General features: G+C 50.3%; 1 protein-coding gene across 4 annotated transcripts in view; it reads right to left on the bottom strand.

Moving 5' to 3' along the window:
* Window positions 1–16415: 16415 nt before the first annotated feature.
* Window positions 16416–24177, bottom strand: part of LDLRAD3 (low density lipoprotein receptor class A domain containing 3) — a 223486-nt gene continuing 215724 nt past the window's right edge. For all 4 annotated transcript variants that reach the window (XM_026512104.4, XM_044389018.3, XM_044389016.3 and 1 more), the window contains 2 exons: window positions 21321–21666; window positions 16416–19470 (listed from right to left, as the gene is read on the bottom strand). In XM_026512104.4, coding sequence (XP_026367889.1) covers window positions 19230–19470; window positions 21321–21666 — 587 coding nt within the window. In that variant the 3' untranslated portion in view covers window positions 16416–19229. The remainder of the gene's footprint in view (window positions 19471–21320; window positions 21667–24177) is intronic.

Raw genomic sequence — 24177 nt, 5'->3', positions numbered from 1 at the left:
CTCTCAACAGAGCTAGAGAGTCTAGGGCAAAGTCCCAGGAGGAAAGTGACATTTGAACACCAGCTTTGCCTTGGAATAGTTGAAGAGTCAGGGATGGGGGTCTGAGCTGGTCACCCATCTCTTGATTTCCTTGTCTCTTTGTCTCATCCTTGACCTCCATCCCTGGAGGATTTGAGAAGAAAGAATAACAGCTCGTAATTTTGAGTATCTACTATCAGCCAGCCACTGTTCTGAGCGCTTGGAATCACACAGCAACCTTGTGAAGGAAGAACTATTATTATTCTCATTTGTACCAGATGAGAAAACAGAGATCCAAGGAAATGAAGTGACTTGCCCAAGTCACACAGCTAATAAAAATGAGAACTAGAATGTGCTCCAGGCCATCTCCTTCTAGACTCTGGGTACTTCACCACCCTCCCTGCATGGCTCTCAAGCAAGAAATCAACATGAACAAGGCTTGTTAAACGCGACAACCCCATATAATAATTCAGTTTTCATCAAGCCCTTCTCTTGTGGCTCCCAGCATCTCTCCATGTCTCTGTGACAGGACTTCTACCCCAGGGATACCAAGGGACCCAGATGGGAGTCGTGCCCTCTGGGACCCCAGAGCCCAGCACCGAGCCTGGCACAACAGCCACACAGACGGGTAAGCAGTTGGGCTCCTCTCGGGAGGGCTGTTGAGGAAGGAGTGAAGACCGATAAGACAGTAGAGGAGCTGGAGCCGCAAGTTATAGCTTATTGATCATTCTGTTCGTAATAAAAAACAGATGATGTTTATTGCCCGCTACTCACACAGCAGGCATCATTTGGAGCCTTCAGATATTCATTGAAATGCTTATGCTGTTCGTCTTACATGTGGCCCCCAGTGATCCTCACTTCTGATATTCTTACCCTAGTTTCGTCCCCTCCCACAGTAAATCAGGGCTGACCTGTGTGACCAGGAAATTATATGACGGCAGTGACAGCGTGTGAAGGAACTGCATCTTCCTCTTTGGTGTCCTGGATCACTATATGGAAAGGAGCTGAGACGTCTGGCCATTGGCTGCCTGAGTGAGCCATCTTGGAAATGGACCCTCCAGCCCCACTCAAGTCTCCCGATTTCGCAGTGCCAGCCCACATCCGACTGTACCCTCAGGAGAGATCTTGAGCTGGAATTGCCCAGTGAAAAAACCCCTGAATTCTTGACTCATGGAAACTGTGACAGATAATAAATGGTTGTCTTATGCCACTAAGTTTTGGGATAATTTGTTATACAGCAAGAAATAACTAATACTCATTAAATCATCCCAACAACTCTATGAAGTAGATACTTTAATTGCCCAAGTTTACAGCTAGAAGGAGGAGAAGGCAGGATTTTTCTCAGGCACACCCCCCTCCCCCCCAAAACTTGTCTTCTAGTTGGACACCTAATGATGCTTCTGTGGTGGGAGATCTACTGGGGGATGTTGAGCAGACCACAGTGCCAGGCTCCCCAAACTGGCCAGTCCTCAGGGCCACCTTATTAAAAATAAAGACTCCCAGGACCTTTCCCTATTTTGGCTCCGTAGGTCTAGAAGGGGACTTTCAGCCGTTTTAACACTTGAGTATTTCAGGACTCACTAATATTCCCAGAACTTCTCAGCAGACAGCCATGCTCTCCCATTTGGCTAGTTACGGGACACTAGATTATACAGCAGTGAACCCCGAGAGGGGGCTACTGTCGTTAACATCCCTATGTCACACTGTACAGATGAGGAAACCGATTCACAGAGGCACTACATTGTCAAAGGTCCTGAGCTGGTTTCAGCTCAAACCCTGGCAGCATGGTTCCAGGGCCCTTCTCCACCAGAGGTTCTCAAGGTGGACCAGCAGCTGCAGCACCTGCGAATGAGTTAGAAACGCAAATTCTTGGGCCCCCCTCAGACCTACAGAATCAGAGCGCTCCAGGTGATTCTGGGACACCTTGAAGTTCGAGAACCCTGCACTGTGCTCTTGTGTGCTTCCCCCCTGCCCCCCCCTCCGCCCTGCGCTCCCCCACCTGTAATTAGTCCTTCTGGATCCCAGAGAAGTGCTGGCTGCTTATTAGATGAATGAATGAACGCTGTCCCCCGCTCCTAACTCCCGTTCACAGTCCTTCCTCCTGCCCCCGAGGTCAGAAGCACCAGAAGGAAACCACGCCCCACAAATGGAAATGCCCTCCTCATCCTCTCGGGGCACTTGCCCTGAGTTCTTGAACTGGGCAAGTGGGCCATCAGATCCGCTCCCTGGGTAAGATTGGGCTGGTGTCCCCTGCTCGCTGCACGCCCAGGAGAGCGGCAGGTCGTGGCTGGCTGGGTCCGGAGACGCTGTTTTGTTCCTAGCCCCAAACCAGACACCTCCAACCACGGCACCGCAAACAGATTGCGGCCCGGCCTCTCCCGGCCTCCCGCCCCAGCTGTTCCTGCCTGGCAGCCGCCCCAGCTCAGCGCTCCTGTCCCATCCAGATGGAAGCGGACTCAGCAGGCGCAGCAGCCCCGGGCAGGCAGCTGTGTGTCTGACTCGCAGGAGAGCCCCGCAGACCCGGCTTATCGGGAGGGCTCACGACGTCAGCGCAGAGGCAGCCGCGAAAATGCCAGCCTGTCCCAGCCCCCGGCCAGCCAGGGGAGCTTTCTCACGGTGGTTCTGATGTCTGTTAAGTGATGCCAGGACAACCAGGACGACCCAGCGCTTCCTGTGGGTCGGACGTCCTGCGTTAAAACAACCCTTCGGTGGAGACCGTGTTAAGATCACCTGTTTCACACGTGACGGAAATGAGCCTCAGGCTGGGATGTAATGAATCCAAGCGCTCCGAGCAGATGCGTAGTGAAGACAGTCTCAGACCCCGGTCTGTGCGACCCCACGCCCATAGGTCTAACCACTGCTCTCGATGGAGGAAACCAGCACGGCGGACTTTCACTTGGGCCTGAGCTGGCCAACAGGGGCTCCTCATGTAGCCGTGACCCACTTTTCCAGCCTTCTGGGAGCCTCTTTCTAAGGCTGCCAGCGTTCACAACCGTTTATTGAGCAGCTCCTGCTTTTGCTTAGAATTATGACATCTTGTTTCCCATAAATCCATGAGAACCAGTCCATGAGAACCAGGATTTTTTTTCTTTTTGGATCCCTGCTGGATTTCCAGCAGCTAGAATAGTACCCAGCACACAGTAGGCACACGATAAATACCTGTTAAATGAACGAGAGGCTCTGACCTCCAGATCTTGACCTGTTGCAGCCACAGGGAAGATGTAATTCTCTACTTGCATTATTTTCTTAAAAATCCATTACCACAGGGGCAGGGCTGGGTCTAATCATGAAAAATGCTTTTGAACTGGGGGATGGGTGATGAACTGTGAGGCAAGGCGAAGTGTGTGGTGTGCGCGCTGACTCCCCAGAGCACATTCTAACGCCGCTGAGGCGGCACCTGCCGCAGACGTGGGACGCCGGTGGCATTACTTGGATCAAGGATCTTGGAACTTTCTTCTCTGGCTTTTGTAGTCCCTGCAGAGATGCTGCCTTTTGGTGCTCTTGGCTTGGAAAGTGAATTCTGGGAGGCGGTAAGGCAGAGGGACCCAAAACTTAGGCTCTTCGCAGTGCTATGACTTCGAGACAGGCCATGCACCTTCTCCAAGTCCCATTCTCCTCCTCCGTAAAATGGGACTAATAACAGAACTTCCCCCCCATGATTCTTTTTATCATCACCACCACTTCATCCATCATTACCACCATGCTTTGGGCCTCTAGGGCGCTCCCCGTGCCCAGCGCTGGCCTGTCAGGCCCCTGGTTTCACCAGGGATGGACAGAGAGGTCATGGGCTCTTCCAAAGGCAATGGAAGCAGTGATGCAGCTGTGAGACAATGTGGCAACCTCTAGAAGCTAGAAAGGGCCAGGAATGGATCCTCCCACGGAGGCCTGAGCAGAAAGGCAGGCCTGTCCACACCTTGATTTTAGCCTAGTAAGACCATTTCCGGGAGACTAAGACTCTGATCTCCAGAACTGTAAGTTAATAAGCCACTAAGCCCAACAGCATTAAGAAACTAATACAAGGGCCTCTAGTCTTGCTTTATCCTTCTCTGAAATCAGGACTCCAGCTTCTATTTTATTCCATAAAAATCAAAACACACTTTGTTATATTAATTAGTTCTAGCCTGGAGAAAATACAATTTTCCGATAATACACTGTAAGGCCAGTCCCGTGGGTGTTTCTGGCCCTGCACTAGTCTGTGTAAACCAGTTTGTGCTCTGATCTACCACCACCCTTCCCTCACTCAGCTCCACCCTGCAGAGAACTACATTTTCGAGAACCGTCTTGCAAATGGCTTCCAGCTTGTTCAGGCCGATGGGCAGCACCAACAGGAGATGGGAAGGGGGGAAGCCATAGCAGCTCGCTTCTCACTCTGCCTCAGGTGGCTTCTCCAGCTGTGGCTGCATCACTTCTTGGGCCCAGTTCCTGATGGAAATTCCCTCCTGCTACAGTTCTGGGTCCCCCTGGGCATCATCCACTGTGACTTTGGCTCCTGCTGGTTGGTTTCTGATACTGGGCCCCTCCCTTGTTCATTTCCAGCCCGGATGTGAGATGACTTCTTATAGTTGCTCATCTCTGGGTTGTTGGGCTTCTCAGCACCTGTATAACCAGTTCCCTGTACTAACTGCCCGTTGTTTGAAGTCCCTGGAGTGGCTAATTTCCTGACGGCCCTTTTTCTACAAAGGCACTGCAGACAGTCCTACGTTCTCTGGCTCCCAAACAGTCTGCAGGCTCTGAGGCTGTGGACTCTGTCTTCTGGGACCATGACAGCCCTTGACCCCGTGCTGGGCTAAGTCAGCTCCATCTGGTTTTGGTCATGGTTTAAAAGAGGGGAAACCAAATATGGCAGCCATGGCTTGTTCTCCATTTTTCATTCTCCCTGACATAGTAATAGAATCCCAGACCTTGGGATGCCTGGGTGGCTCAGTCAGTTAGGCGTCTGCCTTCTGCTCAGCTCATGATCCCAGAGTCCTGGGATCCAGCCCTGTATCTGGCTCCCAGCTCAGCAGCAGTCTGCTTCTCTCTCTCCCTCTGCCTCTGCCCCTGCCTGTGCTCTCTCTCTCTCAAATGAATAAATAAAATAAAAAATAAATAAAAAGACTGAGGCCTTGGGAGTACATAGGTAAGGTGGAACATGAACTTGGACCTAGGCCATCGGGTTCAAACCCTACCTCCTTATGAGCTCTGTGACCTTGTGTGCAATACTGAATCTTTCTGCATCACAGGGTTCTCATCTGTGAAATGAGGATGATGGGAGGGCCTAACTCATGTAGTTGCCCCGTGTATTAAATGAGAAAATGTCTCTAGAGCACCAACCCAGGGCCTGGAACATAGCAAGTGCTGGGTAAACGTTCCTTTCCTCCCACACCGGGATGGTGGAGGCAGTGAGTCTGAGCCCTGGGTTAGGAGCTGAGTCTGAGGTTCCGGTGTTAGCAGGGGGCCACACTGGTGTCATGAGCCATGGGGTGCAAACTGAGAAAGTCCCCCCAAACCTCTCCGTCCACCCGGTCTCTGGAGCTGAGGAGACAACACTTGTCCGGAAGGCCCTTCTCTCTGAGAGGGGGGGAGAGCTGGGGAGGCGAGGCACGGACAGCAGCGGTCCACCAGCAACCTGGCCCCCGCCGGCCCCTCCCTCCTTGCTCAGACGATGAGTCTGTCGGGAGGGGCAGCAGCCTGTTTCATCACCCTAATTGCTGTGTGGTTTGCGTTCATCAAGGAAACAGCAGGGATTCCAAATTAAATTCCAACACGCAATTTATTCAAGATGTAAGGCCCGTTGAGAGACTCTGCAGACTGCCCTGCCCTCCCGCTCGGAGGCTGCCAGCCTGCCGCAGCCCACCCTGGTCTCCTGGGACCGAGGCTCTCCGGAAAGGGGATTCTCCCTGGGCTGCTGTCCAGCTGCATTCCCATTTTACAGATGGGGTTGCTGAGGCACAGAGAAGGGTCTCGCGCATGGAAACCGTCCTGGGGACACGGTGGCCAGTGCCAGCACGGGCTGGTCTGTCTTCGGGAATCGTGCATGACAAAGTATCTGTCCGGCACACCCTGAAGATGACAAATGAGCCAATTCTGAACGGTAGTAAGGGCCGTGGGAATCTCATTCGGAAAACCAAATCATTCCGCCAGCATTCATTGGCCTGAAAGAGGCTTCTGAACAGAGCGCAGGTTACCAACCCTCTCGCTCAGGCTTCCTACCGATGGGCCAACCCCTTCCGGGCAGACCCACCTGCCAGCGCTTTTGGACAGGTGACTACCACCTAGTCCCCCGGGAAGCTTTCATGAGTCACACAGACACCAGAATGGAGACGACAAAGTCGGTGGGAAACCACAGAGGTGAGGAAGCCACTGAACTGAGTAGGGGCCTGGCGGGGACGGCTCATGCACGCGTGGCTCCCTCCTTGTGTAGTTCTGCGCTGACAGGCAGGCGCTGGGTGCCGGGCCCCCAGAATCCCCCTCCAGGAAAGCACCCTGTGACGGCGGCCGTCAACGGTTTGCGGCCAGAGACTAATTCCTCCCAGGTAAGCTTTGCATTCAGATGAGAATTAGAGCTACATGCCCAAACACCCTTTGGGGCTCAGGGGTCCTTAATGTGGAAGGGTGTGGTGTAGGGACATCAAAGTGACATGTGCTGAAACCCGGATTATGTGCGTTCTGGAAGGAAGACTTTGCACAAAGCCAGCCCTGTCCGGCAAAGCTGTATTTTTCTAGGCTCCTGGACTCAGCTCCAAAACCAGCAGACTTCCTACCACTTAGCAGACCGCACTGCGCCTTCGGGGAATGGATCGATTTTGAGAGCAGTAAGGCCGCAAACAATGTCTAGGGAAGCAACATCCAGTTCTGAGCGAGAGCCTGGAGGTGGGAAGTGGACGATTCAATTCAGGCCTGCGGCCGTCATTGGAAGGAGGCAGGCAGTGGCTTGCATGTCCCAGTTTCCCCAGAGGAACGGGGAACGGAGAGGAGGAGGCATCACTGCCATGAAACGACCGGAAGTTTAAAACTTAATTGTTGCAGCCTGGCCTTTGAACTCAAATCTGACACGGAGGCCTTTCTACGTTTAGGTCTTAGAACAAGCTCTTTTATGTCTCAGGCCCTCAGTTTCCCAATCTGGAAAGTGGGTGGAATAATGATACCCAACTCTCAGGCTTCATTTAGAGCAAGGATCGGCACGTTTTCCCCATTAAGTGCAGATGGCAAATACTTTAAGGCTTTTGGGCCAAACGGACACGGTTGCGGCTACTCTGCTCTGCCTTTGTGCCTCGAAAGCAGCTGTAGAAATAGTAAATGTATGGGCATAGGTGTGCCCCAATAAAAGTTTATTTACAAAACAAATGGTGGGCCAGACTGTGAGTTACGGCGTGCCAATCCCTGATTCAGGCGATTATATGAGCCAATTCAAATGCTAGCAAAAGTGCTCGGCGCAAAATTGCTGACCAATAAATGTTGCCATCATCATCTCAATATCATTATCATCATCATCATCATCATCATCATCATCATCATGGGCGTTACTGCTCTGCATTTGGCCATTTGGGTCATCAGGTGCTGCCTACTACATATCTCTATCTCCCCTCCCAGCCTTTACCAACTTGTTAAATCAATTTCCAAAGGGCCCTTAAGTGGATTAATTCAGACTCCTGGGTGCAAATGCATTCAGGACTTTGCCCTGAAGTGGTGTGCTTAACGCAGTTTCCCAAATCTCTTAGCAAGTCATTTCTCCAAAGAAGCCATACAAATGGCCAACAGACACATGAAAAAATGCGCAACATCACTCGGCATCAGGGAAATACAAATCAAAACCACAATGAGATACCACCTCACCTTGGTCAGAATGGCTAAAATTAACAAGTCAGGAAACGGCAGACGTTGGCGAGGATGTGGAGAAAGGGGAACCTCTTACACTGTTGGTGGGAACGCAAGCTGGTGCAGCCACTCTGGAAAACAGTGTGGAGGTTCCTCAAGAAGTTGAAAATAGAGTTAGCCTATGACCCAGCAATTGCACTACTGGGTACTTACCCCAAAGATACAGACGTAGGGATCTGAAAGGTCACCCCAATGTTTATAGCAGCAATGTCCACAATAGCCAAATATGGAAAGAGCCCAGATGTCCATTGATAGATGAATGGATAAAAATGTGAGATACACACACACACACACACACACACACACACACACACACTGGAATATTACTCAGCCATCAAAAAAAGAAATCTTGCCATTTGCAACGATGTGGATGGAACTAGAGGGTATTATGCTGAGTGAAATAAGTCAATCAGAGAAAGACAATTATATAATCTCACTCCTATGTGGAATTTAAGAAACAAAACAGAGGATCACAGGGGAAGGGAGAGAAAATAAGATGAAATCAGAGAGGGAGACAAACCATAAGAAACAAAATAGAGGATCACAGGGGAAGGGAGAGAAAATAAGATGAAATCAGAGAGGGAGACAAACCATAAGAAACAAAATAGAGGATCACAGGGGAAGGGAGAGAAAATAAGATGAAATCAGAGAGGGAGACAAACCATAAGACTCTTAGTCATAGGAAGCAAACCGAGGGTTGCTGGAGGGGAGGGGGGATGGGGTAACTGGGTGCTGGACATTAAGGAGGGCATGTGATGAAATGTGCACTGGGTGTTACATAAGACTGATGAATCACTGACCTCTACCTCTGAAACTAATAATGTACTATATGTTAATTACTTGAATTTAAATGTAAAAACCCTGGAAAAAGAAAAAAAGAAAGAAAAATATCAATAAATCCACTCTCCAGAAATTAGAAACAACAACAACAAAAAGCAAGGGCGGCTTGGATCCCCGCTGAAGTAACATTGATAAGACTTCCCATTTAGAGTTTCTATCACCAGGGACTTCATTTGGAAGCAAGACGGCACAGATTTCCCACTGCTGCTTGAGGAAGTAGAGATGATTACAACCGTTTTGTGTGTAAGGAACTGAGCTTTGGTTAGACTGATCTGTGGGAAGTCACGCGGAGCGGCGGGAGCTGGGCTGAAATTTGGTCTCAGGTCCGTGGACTCGAAATCCAGTGCTCCTTCCCTGCCACGGCAGCTGCAGATTTGCTGGTTTAAACAAGGAAGGAATTCATTGAGTCAGTGGCTTGGAGAGTTTGTGCGAGGAGCAGAGAACCAGGGCTGGGGCTGTGTAGGAGAACACCACCCCACGGCCCTGGAGCCCCAGCCGGCCCCAGCCACGCAGAGCACCTTCGCTGCGGCCTGAAGCCTGACGTTCCTAAGCCACCCTCAGAACCAATTCCGTCTGCATGGTGCCTCCTTCTTCACCTTCTTCGCTTTCAAAGGGAAGTCTTCACGTGAGCGTCCTAGGAGCTGAGCCTCGGCCACGTGCCTGGGCCCCAGGTCCCAAGGAGCTTGCGCAAGGGAGTCACTTCTTCCTTGGGGAGGCAGGACTCACAGGAGGGTGTGGAAAACCTAGGAAGGGTGTGGAAAAGGTGTGGGGCCAGCTCCCCTGTGGGTATACACCCCAAAGAAGCGAACGCAGGGACTCAAAGATCCACCTGCACGCCCTCGCACACAGCAGCATTAGTCTCCGTCGCCAAAACGTGGCCACAAATCAAATGCTCGTCTACGGATGAAATAAACGAACTGTGGTAGATACCTACAAGGGACTCTCATTCGGCCTTAGAAAGTGGGAAATCCTGCCACACGCTGCCACATGGGGGAACTTGGAGGACATTATGCTGAGCGAAATCAACTAAGCCCAAAAAGACACTTCCGCTCATATGAGGTCCCTAGACTATTCAGAGAGACAGAAAGTAGAATGGAGAGTGCCAGGGCTGAGCGAACCGGGGAGGGGGGCTACGGTTTAATGCGGACAGAGTTTCAGTTTGGGGTAATGAAAATTTTCTGGAGATGGAGGGTGGTGACGTCTGCACGATGACGTGAATGTGCTTAGCGCCGCTGAACTGCACACTTAACAGTGACTACGATGGTAAATTCTATGTTCTGTCTATTTTACCACACACACAAGCAAAGGTGCTGGACATGACAAATGTCCATTGCCAGAACTTAGGTTTTCATTTTCCAGAAGGGGAAACAGAGGCCCAGAAAGTGACAAGACTAATTAGTGGCAAAGTTGGCAATTGTCTGAATCCCTGGTACTTGTTCTTCCCAGAAAGAAACTGCTGGTAGAAATTTGGATGCTGGCTCCTCAGCCTTGCTCCCTCCAGGTTCTAACAAGTCGGACAGGGGCCAGGCAAGCAATTAAATAAGTGAAGTGGGTTGGATGGGAGACGGGAGGGAGAAGCGGTGGCCGCGATGAGCAAACGTTCCATGCGAACAGGCCAGCAGCTCCCCAGCACTGGCGAGCCCGACATGTTGGAAGGGAGCCCAATGTTGCTCTAGTTTATGGTTCTTCACAAGAAGCCAGACATCCAGATATGAATTTGCCTGAACCTCAGTCATTGGCAATAGATTCAAACAAAAAAAAAAAGTCTACAAGCTGATGAAAATATATGTAAGGGTTGAATACTACCCTTGGGTTTCTGGCTTGCAAACCCAGTTTGTGAGTACAGAGGCAAGGACCCAAGATAAAAGTTTTGATAGTAAACACCAAGTGTCTGGTAATTTTTCAAAGTATAGGCTCCCCAGTAGGGGTCGATAAGTAAAACATGGCTATTAACTAAAACCCAAATGAGAACATTCTGTTACATTCTATTTGCCAAATGTAAACCTTTGGATCTTCCAGGGGAGGATTAGGACTGCAGATTACACTCGGAGGGCTCTGAGCCACCCCATTTGCTCCAAGCAGCATGAAGAGACTTATCTTTAAAACTCAGTAAGCAAGGAACGGAGCTTGGGAGAGAGGACAGGGAAAGAGGGAGAGAGACGGACAAGGAGGACAGGTGTGGAAGGGTGGGAGAGACTGGATGAGCATTCCCCTTTCAAGGCTGACTCTTCCTTCTGGAATCTCTGAACTCTTGTTCCCCCTTCGAGTAATCTGTTCCCTGGTTGACATGGCCGGATTGATATGTTTACCTGATTGACTCTTACCTAGTACATTTGTTTCTGTGAGGTGTTCATGAGCAGGAGAGAGGAAAACCATGGGGAGAGGGGCCAGATGCCTCTATCTTGGCTTCCAACTTTTTGACTTGACAGCCAAACCTACGGTCAACCCACAGGCCATTTCTCTCAGGGGAGGAGGCATGTATCTCACTCCCATCTGCAGGAATTTGCTCACCCAACACCCATAACTGTCCCATTTTGAGTTTCCTTGGGACCCACAGTGGGCAGTAGGAAGTTTTGTTCAGGGTCAAAACAGATCATGAGTAAAAGTAACCCCAAAGCAAAGCCTTTTCTATTTCCCAACACAAATTGTCCAAACAGCTTACCAGAAATTATACCAAAGAATATAATGGAATCATCCCAGTATTGAAAACAATGGCCTCCAATGATTGGGTATACCTAGAAAAATTCAGGGTCAAAATCAAATTCCCTTTCCTCATGAATTACAAAGAACTTAAGGTCCAATACTCATCAGACTGATTTGCTACATAATAAGAAATCTCACCTGGAGGATGGAGGGTCTGTTTTGGAAATGACTGCATGGCCGGGCATCCTGGTCCCCCCCGTGGGCTGAGGGCCCATTGACTCCATTCTCGCCTAAGGCTGGGAACCGTGCTCCCCAGAATCCTCTTTCCCGAATGGCTCCAGGTGAGTGTGCCCATGAAGGGAGCTCATGTGAGGTGCGAAAGGCGAGGTGCAGCTGCGTCGTTATTCTTGGGCGTTTGGGGCGACATGGCTTTACAGCCCTATGAGCTCTCCCGTCGCAGTACCATTGGGGAGTTAATGTGGCTTCTCCACTTGCCTTGCAGGCCCCGGTTTCTCTGCCTGTCCCTGGATGTGGCTGGTGTCATTGGTAACTGGGTCTTGGGTCCTTTCAGGCCATCACTCGGCCAGCTCTCGGTAAGCCCTCATTTCCATATTCAATCCCTTATTCCTGTAATGCTTGCAGTGGCTCTAACGCATCCCAGCTGATACACACTGGGCAAACACAACATCATCTTCACAAACGAGCCACTTATTAGATTTAAGCCGAGTCAGCAAGAGGGGTCAAGACACTCACATCCAGTCATTTCCCAGGACCTGATTCCAACGGGAGGGATGAGTTATTTAAGCAGTTTATTTTTCACTTAGAAGGAAGCTATCTCCTTCTTTTCTTTCTCTAACTCTCTAACTCTTCTCTGTTTGAGCTAGATGCCAACACCTCATCTCTGACCCCAGGATGCCACCATTTCCGACCAGGAATCGGTGATCCTAGGGAGTTTCCAGGCACGTCGGTGTGCCCTCTAGCTGATTCACCGACTGATAACACCAGAACGCACTCCAAGAAGAACGTCTGGTTCAAGTTCTTCTGCAAAAGAATCATGTGTCATGCAGGGGTCGCTGAAAGAGCAGGCCCCCCGTGGGCGTGCATTCAGGTGTCACCTCCATCCCTAGGTCCTGTCCTTCACAGTCCAGTGTATTATCCCCAAGTTCAAGGTATTTCTTAAGTCGGCTCACCTCTTGACCCTTGGATAATATTAGCATTGGTCCAAATTACATTTCCAGAGCTCACTTTTCAAACATACTCCCCAAAGCTCCTTCCCAAGTTCCCATGCACTGCTTTGGTCTAGGAATCCCTCAAAATCATTTAAGTGCTAACTAGATCTTGGTGAAGAGCGAGCTCTGCTATTTCTCTCTTCCAAGAGTCTCCAAGTGGCCACAGCTGAGGTCCCCAAGACGGCAATAGGAAGATTCTAAGTGGACATGGGTCATGATGGTTTTCTGACGGGGAAGAGTGTTCCATGTGTCTGGAGATGGGTGTTCCGGGTAATGGGAATAGCAGGAGCAAAGGCCTGAGCGGGGAGAGTGCCTGGTGGGATCCAGAGCCAGCAAAGGGGCCAAGGTCGCTGGAGCAGTGAGAGGGAGGAGGAGAAGAGTAGAAAATGAGGTTGGATAGGTAATGGCGGCTGATGGTGTGAATGTCCAGTAGATCACAATTTTGACTTTTACTCCGGGAGACTTGAAAGTTATTCAAGTATTTTGAGAATTAGGTTAAAGGAAGTCAATCTAAGAAGACAAATGATAAAAGATATGTGGGGTTGAGAAATTGTCCTAATAGGGGAGCCACATTTGCGTTGGACAGAAATTTTCACTGATCCTAGACATTGAATCTGATTAGATGCAGAATCTGGTTGGGTTTCTTCTTTGGGGAAGGGATGACTGTATTTTATGAGGGGAAACAAGTGTATGAACATATATTTGGTGGCTGGTGTCAAAATCCACTTCCGGTTCTTCCAGGACACACATCCAATCTATCTTCCCAGCTTCCTTGCAGTAGCCGTGGCTGTGAGACTGATCAGACCCTGGGTAAGGATGTGAGTGGACGGGAATGACCACTTCCAGGCCTGGTCCATAAATGCTGCCCATGTGTGCTCCATTTTAGAGAAAAGTCCAGAGGATTTCTCCATGTGTCTTTTGCTCTGTTGGCCCACAGGGATGATTTATCAGGATGAACTTGAAAGCCCAGCAATGGCAAATACTGCCTGGTACTGGAACTTAGCAGGAATCACCCTTGCTCAGCCCAGAGACCCACCCAGAAGTGGGTCTGAAGAATCAGTCATGTTAAAATAAACAAGCTTGCCCCAGTATTGCATCCCAGTCCCCCATGGTCATGCCTTCAAGTCCCAACCGTGATGGGAATTCAGCCCCTCAGCTCCTGTGACACCAGCTGTGCCAGAATTTCCAAGTTGTGGTTCTCTGGACATTGATGCATCCTGGCTCTTAGTGGGGGCACATAAAAGGGTTAATTTGGAAAGCTTAGTTAACAGCATGCATAATTGAGTCTAAGTCTTTGCATAGTGTAACAAGGGTGAAAAATGGGAATGTATCTCTGATCCATCAAATTAGAAATCCTGTGCAAGTTGGGGATGAATCTTGGTCGGATACCTGCACCATTTCCATGCTTCCAGGGGTCCGGGCGAAAGCCCTAGATCCCAAAAAAGAAAGTTCAAGCTTCTTTAGGGTAGAACTCCTCCTATCTTTATCCATGTGACCTACCCCAGATGAATCTCTCATAAAAGCATACCTAACCCGGGTCCAATATACCTGTAGCCCGAAACTGACCTTGCCCCCTACTTTTAGAGAAAGGCTGTTCTCTTCTGAAATTTTCACTGTTAACACTGCCTCTGCTCTTTTCAGCCCTATGTTGCCTGAAGCTTGAAGTTGCGTGCATTTTCTTATGTGCGCCAGAAATTGTGCCAGCCAGTTGTGGGTCCCATTCCTTGGTGAGTGAGGCTCTACAGTAGACATATTCATATGTTGGCTACTACGAGCCCCTCCCATATGGGAATCATCCCTTTCCCATTTCACGTAATGCTGGCAGGACTGTAAATCAAGAGACTGATTCCCACCCACAGTATTGGCCATATGACCAAGGACGACCAGTCATAATTCCATTTAAGGGAATTTCTGTAGACTCTAGGAGAAGAAATAGTATCTCTTTTTCTGAGATTGCAAACTTGGATCTTCTGGGACCCTCTTTTTCACCTACTGTAAAGCCATGACACCAATGCTGGGCAAAGCAGGGTGCTGAAGTGGAGAGGGAGAAACAGACTCCTAATGACAGGTGTTGAGCAACTAGAGCCAGCCCAACCTGAAACCAACGGTCCCATATCCTTGGACTTAGTTGCATTAGCCAATATATCTTCTAAAATTTAATACAATTAAGCATGTTATGAATTGGATTTCTATCACTTGGGGATTATTGGGGAGTGATCCCATGATCTTACCTAACTATAAGATGTCAAGGGAGTCAGCATATTACCTCACTGACATTTTTCCTGAAGGTCTTACTGGGTGCACTTATCACACCTCCACCGTAGTCATCTGAAGTTTTTTTTTTTTTTTTTTTAATAGTTTTCCCTTTCGATCTACTACTGCCTTGCCTCAGGTTGCCAGCTAAGTGGAGAATACGGACAATCTTCTCAGAGCACTCATTCCCATGGACTTTTCTCTGAAACACAAAATGTTATGTCAGTTTATCAGGTTAGAGAATCCTTAGTGAGAGTAATTTTTTTTTACTAGGACCTCTGCATTCAAAACAACTATTTAGGACCTCATTGGGAAAGCCTCTACTCATCTTAATCCTGTATTTCTATTTACCGGAAAAGAGTTTACAGGGTCAATTAAAATTAATTCCACAGGTCTTTGAATTGCTTGCCTCAGAAGTTCTATTTTTTATTTTTTTTTTGGAGATGGGTGCAATTTTAAGGGTTCTAATATTCCGGGCCACTAACATACTGTTTCTTTTCTACAATGCTGCTAGCCTTGGATACATGAACCCAATGTAGGAATGCTCTTTTAAGTCAAGGGTTGGGGAACCCCAGCCCACGGGCTAAAATCCAGCCAGCTGCCTATTTTTATGAATAGTTTTATTGGAACACACCCACACCCATGTATTTATTGTCTACGGCTGCTTTTGTCCTTGCTACAGAGACCATATGGCTGCCGAGCCAAAAATATTTAGTATCGGACCCTTTACACAAAACGTTTACTGATTTCTGCTCTAGATTGATGCTTCTCAACCATTTCCTCATCCTGGCACCCCGTAAATAATGGTACTTGGAGAGATGAAGGAGTTAATATCTTGACAAACCTTTGGAGCATACTGCTGGGGGAAGGTCTCCTCTAGACCACCTGGGGCAGGACACGGCCGGGTATACACTCGGCAGACCACTGTCTGAGAGCCCGGCCTTCTTTACGAGACACCTGGGGATGGACATGTGATCTAAACCTTGGTTCCATACATTCTGTGTTTAGAAATCCATGCGGATTTCGATCTTGGCCAAGGCCAGGGTTATTTCTCCTGTTCATGGGTGAGCTCTTGGGCACCCTGACTTTCTGTGGAAACTATCCGTGCAGCCTCAATTAACATACAGTTCCAAAATGAGACTCGGAAAAGCACAAAGACGTTATCATCACTGGTGGGGCCAGTCTGAGCCACTGGGGTTCAAAACTAATGACCAGCTAACTGTGCGAGAGCTGCAGTGTGCCCCTGAACACGTGGTCAGAATGTGTTTGCTGTCACAGTTAACTGTCCTTTTCCCTCAAATGGCACCCTAGTGACGGCAGTCAGTGTCCACCTTCTGAACGGACATGCTGGGTCCCATGATACTAACTGGTGTCCATGACTTCACTTCTGTATTTCAACCCCACGAGCTACAGAATCCTTAAACGCCCATCACATTTTCAGGTCCCATCACTATACTCCTCCTTTTTCTCACTTTGTTATGGCGTAAATTCACAGCAGAAGCCATGAGGAGTGGCCGCGGACTCTTCATACTGCCACAGAGGAGAAACACCGGTTAAGAACCATTTGCACCAATAGAAAGAATGAAACTGCAAGTTTATTTGAAAGTATAAAAATTAAAAAAAAAAAAAAAAAAAGAAACCCAAACCAAAACCTGACCAAAACACGAAAAGCAACCACACAACAAACTTTCCAGTTTACATCAACTTTGAACATCGCACACTATTTGTCAGCCACTTTGTTGCATTTTTTTTAAAAAGTCAGTTTCAGAGGAGGGGGCTGAGTCAGGGGATAAGATATGGGTTACAGGGATGTGAATTTGAACATGAAAATAAAAAGAACTTGCTGGTCTCATTTGAGGAAAAAGAGCAGAGATGGTTTTCTGTAGATTTAGGCAATATATAAAAAAATAGCCTGGATGGAATGAGTTAAAAAATATTGCTGGCCACTTACTTGCCATCTTGAGTAGGGGGAAAAAAAACAGGAAAAACCCCTGCAGCTTTGGTGTCCTATTTATATATTTTTTAAAAGATTCATTAAAAAAATCACCATCTATAATAAAAATGTCCCTGTGTTTATTAAAAAAAAAACCCAACAACAACATTAATAGGCTTTCTTATCTACTAAGACCATTTGTTTTTCCTAAGATGCCTGGAAGCAGAAAAGTGAGTGAGATTAATTCACTGCACAATTAATTAAAATTAGAATCCTTTCCTCTAAATAACTTCCAAAATACCAGAAAGAAGCACGGGCCCATCAAAGCGAGAAGATATAAAGCCATTCTGACTCATAGGAGATGAAATGCTCAGCCGGAGTTCTTAACACACTCCGGCTCCCATCAAAAGTTCTTTCTTTATTGGATTACGCGGAAAATAACTCAAGTGTTATTTAAAAAAATGAAAGACGCAAGCAACCAAGGCTCCTTTTCTTTAACTTAAAAAAGACAGAAAGAAATCAACAAGTGGCTAGCCTTCCTGTAACACAGTTGGATTTGGTTAAAAAAAAAAAAAAGTTCCAAGAACAGGATCATTAAATGCCACGTCGTACCCCCCGACTCCTGCAGGCTTCACTGAAATTCGCATCAACGAGGTCACTGAACATTTCTCCTGCTGTGGAAGAAGTCCTGAACTGGTGACAGCTGCCTGGAGTGGTTCCACCTGGTTCCAGTTTTGCTCCCCATCAGTCAGTGTGGTTTCCTGCCAACGAACACCCACATTTCTACCCACCATTTCTCCAGGGAGTGGGCCCTGTGGCTGGCTGGGCACAGAGGAAGAGGAAAGCTAGCATAAACACAGAGACTGTGAACCGAGGGAGAAAGGCATCCCTCTTTCTGCATCCTTCAAGAACTCGATAAATAATGACTCAAAGTGCAACAATGCACAAAAGCCTGGCACGCAGGTCAGTCTGGAGTGACTTGGTATCAAGGCTCAGTGGGACAAAGGTGTGATCTCCTTTCGCATCTTTCTTTGGACCTCACTGAAGGAAAAACAAACAAACAAAAAAGACAGCTTTCCTATACACATATAAATAATCCCTTAACTAGAAGGGAAAAAACAAACACACTGTTTCAAATGCATTTCTAAGAGATTAAAAAAAAAAAAAAAGTCCGAATGGCAAATCTTGACTCCAAATTGTCTACTGTCCATGTCTTTTAGAGGAGAAACTATGGCAGGTCAGAAGCAGCCTGAGCCTGACGCTAACCCTAACCCTAATGCTAAATCAGGGTGCTGGTCTCTGGGCCTTGGGAAGGGAAGTGTGTGCCGCGCAGGGAGCCAGGAGCCCTGGTGGGAGGTACTGAACATGGTTCTCATGCTTGTCAGAAACCACAGTGCCAAGTCCAAACGCACAGGGAAAATGACTTCTGGGGGTGAAGGTAACCTGGGAAGCTAGTGCGGAAAGCTGCACGAATGGGCAAGACAGGCTGGGTGTGGTTTCCGGGGACAGAGGACCAGATCCGATTTTTGGCCAATTCAAGGTGGGTCCTCCTTCCTTGGATCAGGGCAGGTCACAGCTGGAGGGGTGACAGTCCAGAAGCCGGGGGAAGGACTGTGGACCAAAGCAGGCCCGGGCTCTCAACAGCCTGCATTTGAGGAGCCGAGAACTCGGTTGAATGTATGGCTGGGGCTTCCTGCCTATTCTGGGATGAGGCTGATGACGGACGCCGCCAGACCCTCCAAACGAGGATTTTCGGGCAAGTTTTTAAAGCGAGTCTCTGCAGAGTAGATGGTTTGAGTTGTTCAGAGAACCAAAATGGCCCCCTGATGGCTCAAGGGCATAACCCTTGGCAACGTCTCCTCTGGCCGCCGCCTCCAATGAACTGAGGGCAGCGTGCACAAGAGTGCAAGGCAGGGTTTGCGGCTCACCCGGGTTCTTTCCAGGGCGGCCATCCGTGCCGGCCTCCTCGGAGCACCAACCAAGCCCAACCCCCAATAGAGCTGCAGTGAGCGGCCCACGGAGAACCTGGCCCAGTGTCTCCTGCCCCTCTGAACACCCAGCATGGCACAGCAACACTGCGTTCTCGAGGACTCCCCAAATACTGCCTTATTCTGCCGCCTGCAAACTTAGGCTGCCTATTCGGCACGATGCCACCAGTCACAGGACAATGATATGACAAGTGAGGTCACGATCCTGGGCCCCGAAGGACGAGTGACCTTCCAGACAAGACGCACAATACATCAGGTCACCCGAGAGGCCGGAAAAACGCCAGGTCTCCCTCGAAAGAACATCCCTGAAATTTGGGGCGGGGAGGGGGGCGGGAAGGGGAACGGAGAGACAGCTGACACCCCAAATCCCTCCTTGAGGCACCCTGAGGAGCTTCCCACGAGCGTAAGTTGTTAGGATGGTAACAAGTCAGAGCAGATGAACCCATATGGACTTTGGAAGCGCCGGGTTTAGACTTCTGCGGTGCCCTGGCCAGGCACGGAGTCCCTGGGCCCCGGGGAGCTCTCCGGAGGAGGGCCGGCCTGCCCGGGGCTGTGGCCGCTGTCTTCCGTGCTCAGCAGGCTGCTGGCCGCCTGGGAGCCGGCGCTGTCGGCGCTCCCGGAGCGCGAGCGGTACGGAGGCAGGTCGGCTTGGTTCAGAGACTCGGTGTCGGACGAGTAGGGCGGTGGAGGAAGGTCGTACCACGCGGGTCTGCAGGGAGAGGCAGGGTGGGGCGGGAGAGCAGAGGGAAGACAACACGTTAGGAGCCAAGGTCAGGGGGCAACCCCTCTCTGCCCCCCACCCCAGTCTGCGGGATGCTGGTGTGCCCCCTAAGGAGGACGGCTATCCGAGGACTAGGGTGACCCCTGCAACAAGACCAAGGGAACGGAAGAGGTCGGTGTGCTGCAGCTGGCGTGCGCTGAATGGGCGGTGCCCAAGCCACGTCCTGTGGGTCGGCTCCGGGGCAGGGCGGGGGGACGATGCCCAGCACCAGCGAGGGGCCCTGGGGCCGAGCGGCTGGCTGGCTGTTCTGGCCGAACCTCTGACCGTCCACAGAACTTGGGGTTCTTACTGAAAGCCAACTCTTCCTGGCTGTGTGGACTTGGGTGAGAGGGGACCTTCCCACTGACTCCGTCTCTTCTGTCAGAGGGGGTAATAAGGACACTGGCTGGCCGGGCACTAACTCCCCAGAAGATAGTCCGTTTTGCAGCTCTTCCCGCAGGCTTCCTGCCACCCGCTCTGCCTTCACTACCCCACTTACCGCTCATGACATTAAGAGGCGGACATTACTTTTATGCCCATCATACTGGGGAGTAAACTGAGGCAAGGGGGCATGAAATGACTTGCATAAGACCACAAATAACTAGGAAGCAGCAGCTCTGGGATCGAAACCCAGTGCTCTGTCTTTGGATTTGGCCACTTTAACTTGACTCTACACTGGCTGGTCCAGGTGAAGAGGCTGTGTGGAGAGTGAGGCTCTGGGCTCTTAACACTTATTTGCAAAGATGTCTTAAGCACCGCCCCCTAACGCTACCTTTACCTTTTATGAGGAGGAAAAACAAAGATTAAATAACACGAGAGCTGCCGCTGGAGAGGGTCCAAGAGGAGCCCAGTCAGCCCGGGAACATGAACTGCAAAATGCCTCTCGCCACACCCGGTGAGAGGAGAGCACGGGGGACCTCGAGCCAAAGTGAACTTCCAACATGGGTTCTCTGGGATACCCTGGAGGTCACCAAGGAAGGGAGGGGGAGGCTGAGCCGGCAGGATTCAACTACAGAACTCTGCTTTTTCACTTTCTCTGTTGCGCTTTCTGGCCCTCATTTCATTGGAAATGAGGGCCCTACTGTTTTGAAAAGCTTGGGACTGCTCTATGCTACCTCCTTTATTTTATAAATGAAGCCAAGCAAAGAACTCATTCATTCATTCATTCATTCATTCATTCATTCAACAATATGAACCACCCTCTAGTACGGCCTGGCCACTGTTCTGTGGTAGCAGGTGAGGCCCTGGAGCTAGCAGGTGGGCTGACCACGTGTCAGCGTGGCACTACCAGGGAGCACCAGGGCTCTGAGGTGGCCAGGATCCTAGCTCTATGTCCTTGGACAAGTCACTTAATATCCCAGAATCAGTTTCTCATCTCTAAGGCTGAGGCACTCCCCCAGTGACCTGCAGAGAGGGTTAAATGAGATGATGCAGGGGCGCCTGAGTGGCTCAGTGGGTTAAGCGTCTGCCTTCGTTCAGGTCATGATCTTAGGGTCCTGGGATCAAGTCCTGCATTGGGCTCCCTGCTCAGCAGGGAGTCTGCTTCTCCCTCTCCCTCTGCCCCTTTCCCCTGGCTTGTGCTCTCTCTCTCGCTCTCTCACTCTCTCTTAAATAAATGAAAATCTTAAAAAAAAAAAAAAAGGGATGATACATGTGAATTGTTCTGCCAGGACCCAGGACAGGCGGCCCTCGTGGCCGCCGTCAGCAGCCGGGTGCAGCTCTCGGCAAGCCCTGGGAACCCGTATCCCGCTTTCCCCGTCGATGCCCTCCCCCGCCCACCTCCGCCCTCCGGCTCGCACCTTTGGTCCAGGAGGGCCTCTGAGTAGGAGGGCGGGGAGCCCACTTCCGAGGCGTTCTGCTCGGCCTGGCTGGCCACGTACTGGATGCCGTTGTTGACGTTGTAGGTGACGTTGCAGTGGTGGGGGTGGTCCAGGACCACCAGGCGGGAGAGCAGCACCGGGTGCTGCAGCCGGTGCACGGGCAACGTCATGAGGTTGTTCCTCTTCCGCTGGTGATGCAAGACCAGCGCCAGCAGCGCCACCACCAGCACGAAGATGACCGAGCTGCCGATGATGGCGTACGTGATGCTGGGGTAATACACGAGCTGGTTCTCTGACGTCACGAACACCTGCCCGCTGCCTGGCTCTGAGAAACCCCAGGGGGAGAGAAAAGGAGACAGCTCAGCGGTTTGGCTCACACCTCTGCTTCCGACTCAGTCCCAGGAAGCGTGCAAGTGTTCGTCGCGACACAATCCGCCACAGCCAGAAACTGGGAAGCCACCCCCACGTCCAGTGACTGGTGAGGGGCTAAACGAAATGTGGGACAGCACACGATGAGTGGAATATTATTCGGCCACGAAAAGTAGTGATGCGTGTTACAACATGGACGGACCCCAACAACATGATGTTAAGCAAAATAAGCCAGACACCAGAGGCCACATCCTGTATGATTCCATTATCACGTGAAATGTTCAGGGAAGGCAAATGTACATAGACGGAAAATGGATCGATGGTTGCCGAGGGCTGGAAGCTCACTGGGAATTCACGGGAAGTGTGTACTATGACGTATATGAAGACCCCTGGTTGGTATTATGCAGAGCGCTCACTTTATGCCAGCCCTATGCCGAGCACCGGCGAACATGAGGGACTCTGGAGCCAGACTGGGTTCAGACCCCAGCCTCTGCGCCCTCCGGAACGTACTATGTGCCCCTTGTAAGGCGGCAGCCTCTCTGTGCTGTAATTTCGTCATCTGTAAAGCGGGGACAGTCATGGTGCCCACCTCGCTGGCTGTGGTGGGCATGAAATGAGCGAATCGTGTCGGAGCACTTGCAACAAGGGCTGACGCTGTGCTATGCAGGGACGGGGTCAAGACAGACAAACGCACGCTTCAGCCCCTCTACTCGCCTCACAGCAATTCTACGAATCAGGTGCCGTAACTGCCTTCTTTTCAAGATGAGCAAAGAGCATCTCAGAGGGTCCAGGCCCCCTGACGAGGGTCCCATGGTTAGTAGGTAAAGAGTGGCCTCACATCAGCACCTTGCCCCTCACACTGTGTCCTGCACCCCCTGACCAGACCGTTAGGCAATCTGCAAGCATGTCCTCAGAGGCCCTCAAGCAAAAGTCTGGGACACGTCCAACCCCCACAGGTTGCCAACACCCTCCTCTCCAAATGCACTAATAAGCCATGCTTCAAATCCTCAGGCGAGGGAGGGGCTTTCCACTCAGCGGGACACGCCTGGCAACCAAGACACGGTCCAGGCTGGCCCAGCAAACCAGCGCGGTCCCTCCTGGTCGAGAGCTAGGGACCCCTCATCTCTGCAGAACCACAACCACCACTGCTGTGGCCCCGCTGGAAGAAAAACAGAAATATAGCCCAAGTGAGCCGATCTGGTGGCCACCTCCTGTGCCTGGCCCACCCCGGCAGCACGGAGGCTTTCGGGATCCACAGGAGCCGAAACGCACATGTGACATAGCAGCAGGAGCGGCAACGGCTGGGTGTCCGGGCCCCGTGTCCTGGAGCTGGGCTAAGCTTACCGATCCCTCGTTACTAGACACGCACCTGTTCTGTTCAGCACAGTACCCCCAGCCAGTCTGCAGGACGGTGCCTGGCACGGAGCAGACCCTGCATACGTGCCTCCAACTCAGTGGGGAAAGTATCTGTGTGTTCACACACCCTGGGAAGGGAGGTGCTATCATCATTATTATTATTCCAGATATTATTATGATTTCCAGATAGCAACCTGACTCAGAGGTGAATTAACTTGTCTAGGTTCACATAAGATGCAAGTAGAAGACTCAGGCCTAGAAACCACCACACGCTGGGAAACACGCTATCTCTTCTCTTCCCTAATACAAACATCTCTCGATTTCCCAAACAATCCTAACCTGTGACAAATGAAGATCTTCAAAAGCTTCGATGTTCCTGTGGCCACTGTTGGAAGGATTACCTGTACAGTAAGATCCCCGACAAACCCAGCACACGCTGCAGACAGTGGAGGGACGGACGCGGTTTGGAATTTATCCCGAGACAACTAGCTGTGGCACTCGGGGCGGGGGGGTGTTGCTGGTGGAGTTCTGTCTGCTCTCAGTTTAGCTAACTAAAAATTGGGTGGGAGCTCCTGTGTGTGTGTGTGTGTGATGTTTCAGAGCTCGGCTTTCAAAAGAAAATATCCTCTTTATTTTGTGATCTCCAGCCCAGAGCTGAGGGGTCAAATCCCGGGGCCACTGCTTCCAGCTGTTGCTCGAGCAAGTGACTGCCCTCTTCGGAGCCTCGAGTGCCTCCCTGTCTACAATGGCGGCAGCTGTGGGTAAATCACAGTAGCCAAGTCCTTGGATTCGTGGGAGGGTAAAATACACTATATATGCAATGTGCCTGGCAAGGGTTTGAATTCCATTAATGCTAGTTCTTTTTGCTTTTTTATGGTGGTAAAATACACACATAACTTACTTTACCATTCTCACCATGGCTAAGGGTTTGGTTCAGTGGCAGTAAGTACATTCATGTTGCTCTGCAACCATCACCATCCTCCATATCCGGAACGTTTCATCATCCCACACTGGTTCATGCTAATTCTGAGTGTTCACATTCTTTCCATTATCCTCCCCAATTTCTCTGGGCCAGACAGAGACGGGGAGAGTCCCCTTTGCAGGGGGCAGG

This window comes from Ursus arctos, unplaced genomic scaffold (genome assembly GCF_023065955.2).
Source record: "Ursus arctos isolate Adak ecotype North America unplaced genomic scaffold, UrsArc2.0 scaffold_23, whole genome shotgun sequence".
Classification (NCBI taxonomy): domain Eukaryota; kingdom Metazoa; phylum Chordata; class Mammalia; order Carnivora; family Ursidae; genus Ursus; species Ursus arctos.
The sequence above is the reverse complement of the archived record's forward strand: the minus strand, read 5'-3'. Positions and strand labels throughout refer to the sequence as shown.